Genomic DNA, 5,370 nt, shown 5'->3' with positions numbered 1-5,370 from the left:
AGATTATTAATTTTACAATTGTGTTAATTTGTCATTATAATTAAAATGTTAAAATAATATGGAGAGTTATTTTATTATAATAAATTGAAAAAACAATTTTTTAATTTCGTCTTTTTTTTTTATATTGTTATTTTAAGACTGCGAGGATTATGAATTGTTTGACACAAATTCGGGGATTAATGCAAGCGCAGATCAATCATATTAACTAACGTTATTTCCTAACAAAAGATAGGGTCTGGTAAGAATGAGGCGGAGCGATCATGATGGCCACGTCGCGCGGCAGGGCCTACCGCCCTTCCGGGTGCTGGCCGTCCCTGACAACATGTATCTGTCGCCGCCGCCCCCGCGTGCACCCGAGCCTTACAAAGTCGCCCCGACGTCGACGTCCTTCGGCAGGGCACATCGTCGTTCCAGCTTCGTGATACTTGCTGAGTCCAGGCCGGTGAGTCCAGAAACTGGCGATGCGTCGTCCACTTTGCCGACAGGAAGGGTCTCGCCCTTCCGTGGACGTGGCTTTAAAGGACCACCCCCTCGTTCAATGTCGAGGCCGCAATCGCCAGAAGTAGCCGGAGATGGACGTCGACGTAAAACCGAGCGAAGGGGTGAGTAGGCAAATTTTTATCGAGAAGATCAAGTCACGAAGATTTCTGATACCAAAAATGATTGTAATTATAGTTATTTTTGAGGCTTGCCAACTATACGTATTTGTTGGTAGAACTATACTATATTATGACTAACATTAGAGTAATCATAATTACAGTAACTTGTAATTATAGTTACAAATAAGATAAAACAGGATAATTTGTATAAGTTAATAAAAACTTTTTAAGTATAAAAGATTGAGATCGTGTATTCAATTTCTGTTAACTTATCTAAATTATCCCGTTTTACCCTAATAAAATTTTTTTTTCTCAGTGTTTTTTTATTATCATCGAAATATGATCTTTATCAACGATATTTCTTGTTAAATCATTTGTTTATATTTTGCAGTGTCGTTGTCACAACAGAACAGTCCTAGAAGAAGTCTAATACCGCAGCCGACTTATCGTCAGCGATCCACCTCCTTGACAAAAGACAACGAGCGTTCACCGTCACCGAAGATTGGTCGTCGAGTCGACTCGAAGACGCGACTAAATGTCTCGGACTCACGAAATCGATTGAATGCGTCCGATTCAAAGTCACGGCTGAACGACTCGAAGACGCGTTTGAATAAATCCGATTCCCGGAGTCATACGAATCTAACCGAAGCCAAGACTCGTTTCATCTCTAATTCCACTAGTAATCTCAATAATAACTCGACGGCGACGCGTCGACAACCGACGAAAGGCTCGACGCGACTCTCACCGATCCAAGGTACTCCGACGAAACTGGAGAAGACGATCCCTCGATCGAACATAAAAGGAAAAGACATCACGAAACAATCTCCTACGAAGATATCAAGAAGAGCAACGTCGCCGCAGAAGAACGTCGCTGCTCGAAAGGACAATCAGAACAGAAGTCCCAGCAAGGAACATCTCCTTTCACCTTCAAAGATTCCTCTGAAGACGAGCAAGGCGAATGGTTCGTCGAATATCAGTAGGTTTATCTCGATGCCCGAGCAGAGCACCGGAAAGACGGAAAGGTTTGCAAAAGAAAGCAAAAGCGACAAACAGGCAGGCCAATCAGTTCAGAATGATCGATCTGAACTGAATTCAAAGGAAAATGAAATGAATGGGAATTCCTCGGCCACTGCGGACGATGTGGATCTTATAGATCTTCTAAAGCAAACCTCGCAGGCGATCGGCACATCTAGTGAACGGTTGGTAAACACCACGACGACCACAGCGGTGCAACCTCTGCACATTGACGCGACTACACTTCTCGTGGAGCGTAATGAGGGCTCAACGACGAATCAGCAGAAGGAACGGTCCGACGGAATGCTCAAGTCCTCTATTTCTCCTGTATCCAAAAGCGAATCACCGATGCCTTCAACACCGAATGTAGCATCAACGAGCCAGAAATCCTCGCCGTTTGTCGAAAATCAGTCAGTCAAGACAACTCAAGCGATTAATCCTGGAAACGATAAGAAGGACTCTCCTATCGGTGCAGAAGGTAGCACTGGAGGTCACTCAAAGAGCGGAAGCGTCAGTCAATCCATGAAGAGTGTTAAGATGAATGATGAATCGCGTTCTAGTAATCAGTCTTCTGCTAATCAGCGTTCTGGCAGAAACAGTCAGAATGTTCGCGGGCCCAGACCAAGTGACGGGAAGGCTCCGGAAGAATCGAAAACTGCTTCGACGACGGAGATCAAGAGTGGTTCTGCAGGCAGCAAGACGACCGCGAGTCGTGACGGTCCAACAAATGATAAGATGCCCACGGTGATGGAGAAGGATTTGAAGGTCAAAGAAGAGGCGAAGACAGTGAATAACGCGACGGCAATAAGCAACAATATGATGACGAACAACATAAAGAGTAACAATGTGAATCCCACAGTCGGTGTAGTGAACGCAGGTGTGAATAGTGATGCTGTGGTTCGAACAAGGAACGAGAATCGCGGTAGCGACGCATCCCTGAAATCCTCTACCGGTGTGTCCACGGACTCGGTCGAGAGCGTAAGGTCGACGGACACGGGGGTGAGCGTGAACACGGTCAGAGGGGTGTCCTCACCGAGGGAGAAAACGGGTGTGCACATGGTGAAGCGGCCGCAGGAGATCGAGACTCTCAGCGGTAATATCGTACGCATCGAGCAAAATGGAGAACCAGCGTGAGTCTTGATTTTTATTATTCTATTTAATTACACATTATGCGTGAAAATTGATATACCTCACATTTTCTCTCTTTAATACTAATTGTAAGTGAAAATCGACTGTTAAATACACATGAATGAAAACTGCCACTCGATTAAGGAGATTCTTTGTGCCTAATAATATTTCTTGTCAATTTATATAATTTTTAGTTTAAGCAAATTGCGCGTCGGTATTTATTTGTCAGCTAATTATCTCATATTGTTTACGAATGTAAACATTTTTGCACGTGAATACATCATCAAAGTATTAAGAGATACTTTTCTTAAATATAATTTTCAAAAGCAGTTTCAATAATCATAAAAGATCTTTTTATTTTATCTAATATGTGGAATTTTTGAAATAGATCTCAAATGAAATGAATATCTTAATTATTTTTACGAAATGTTTTTATTAAAATAATTTTTAGTTGTACATCAAAATTTATAGTCTTAATATAAATGCGCTTTTTAACTGCATTTCCTATTTCCTATTTAAACTTTCTTCTTCCTTTTCTTCCTTCTCTTTTTTTCTACTATACTTATAGCGGCAGTTTGTTTTATTTGAATTGTAATTAATTAAGTGCAATTAATGCAGACAGATTAATAACACGCAGCTAAAAAATTATTAATAACGTTAATTCATTATATGATAAGTAGGTATTATATGATATATGATGCATTGTTAAGTGTATTAAATACATCATATAGAATACGTATTTACATGAATCTTTAATGAGAAAGCAAACTGATGATTGTTGAATTTATAAATTTCTTAGTTTTGTACGAGTCGCATGATACGCCAATTGAAGTGTACACGCGTGGGTTTATCTGCTAATTCGCATTATTTTTGCTCATGTGATCGATATAAAATTAAAGCTATTTGCCTTGCGGGAGCGTGATCTGGGTTGCGCTTCGAATGAATCGTGATCAGATCAGAAGATGAAATTTTTTCGGTTTGGACGGCACGAAAACGAGGCATCGCTCTTTATCGGCTGGACGGCACGAAAACGAGGCATCATTCTCTATTAAATGAATGAAAAACTTTCATGATGTAATTATTTTATATTGAATGAAAAGAATAGCAGTGACCGGAATTGCATCACCTTCTGAAACTTTTCAACTTTCACGTATAATTACTCTGAATCGATAGTCGATTCTAATTTTTCGCTAGAAACGAAGCGAGCTACTTATTTGATTGCTGAAAGTTCTTCCGAAACTTTCTAGAAGACGAGAGTATTATCTCAGCTGAGACAGTTGCATAAGCTATTTTTTGATTTATTTCTAAGCTCAAATCTTTATCTTTGTGAGTATCACGTAACGAGAAATATAGAAATGAAATATAGAATGATTAAAAATAATTCAAGTTGGGTAATTTATTATGAATTTAATATAGGATAATTTCGGTATATGCATCTATCAAAAACTTAATTTATTAAGTATTGACTACATTTATAGTAAACGAACTATATCAGTAAAAACTTTGTATTGTCTACTACTATGAAAAAAATATTAGAAATATTTATTTTTCATATTAAAAAATAAACTTTTTGAAACCCTTTTTACCATATATCCCATAGAGTAGGATATATGGCTACTCATAGGGGGAAGGGGGGATATGTACGGCTCATGAAAAATTTACAAATAATGCATATAAATAAGACGTATAATGACATATAATAACTTATAAAATGTGTTTATTAAGGAAAAAAAGTTTTATTAAGGAATAAGAAATGACAAATATATCTATGAAATAATAAATAATAATTACAATCTTCCTATATATATTACAAGTATCATAACATATTTCATATAACACGTTTATTATATTTAGTGTGCTAAATTCAATCGCACTTTGTATGCTTTGGGCATAAATCCTGTTTACTAAAAATATCATATATCCTAAATAGGTGGGATATACAAGACAACAAGCTAAACAAAGAATACAAAAGCAAAGCACTTGTATTTTGCTACACAACATGCTTTACTATTCCACTACACTAAGTCTTTTACACGCCCTACAGTAATCATTTTAGGTAAATTATAATTTGTGATACTTATTACAGTGACAAATCGATTCAACTCACAATAATTTCATTGATATTAACAGTAAAAAGTTGAAATCATAATTCACAATACTAATATAATATAAAGGCATATAACAGAGAGTAGTTGCGGAAAAATTACCTCCACTCCTTCTACTTTTTCTGACTTCTGCGTAAATCCCAGCGCGGCGTATTTGCCGGAGTTACCTTAAGTCAAATTGTATCTAATGTTCGCAAATTAAAAATACTGTAATAAATCTTCAAGATATTTTATCGCACTTTTGGAACTCAATTAAATTGCGCGAATAAAATGAGTTTAAGATAGTTCAATATATCTTATATACGAAGATAAAACTTAAATTATAAAATTAGTCCCTTCCTTAGTTGAATGTTGCTATAATTCTTACAAGAATTTATCACCTTTAAAAATATATATATATATATATATATATATATATATATATATATATAACTAACTACTATTATCTATAGTTACGTCGTCTCATNTCTCTATAACTAATACTATTCGTTACTTTTAACTTAACCGGTAACCGGTAACCGTTA

At 36.9% G+C, this 5,370-nt stretch overlaps 1 protein-coding gene across 1 annotated transcript in view; it reads left to right on the top strand.

Annotated features, from left to right (window-relative positions):
- Positions 1-244: 244 nt before the first annotated feature.
- Positions 245-5,370, top strand: part of LOC105622636 (protein stum) — a 21,522-nt gene continuing 16,396 nt past the window's right edge. Inside the window, exons 1-2 of the mRNA XM_012204051.1 lie at positions 245-602; positions 991-2,743. Coding sequence (XP_012059441.1) covers positions 245-602; positions 991-2,743 — 2,111 coding nt within the window. The remainder of the gene's footprint in view (positions 603-990; positions 2,744-5,370) is intronic.

The sequence above is a fragment of the Atta cephalotes genome, assembly GCF_000143395.1.
Source record: "Atta cephalotes unplaced genomic scaffold scaffold00047, whole genome shotgun sequence".
Lineage (NCBI taxonomy): Eukaryota > Metazoa > Arthropoda > Insecta > Hymenoptera > Formicidae > Atta > Atta cephalotes.
This window is presented reverse-complemented; position numbering and strand designations above follow the sequence as displayed.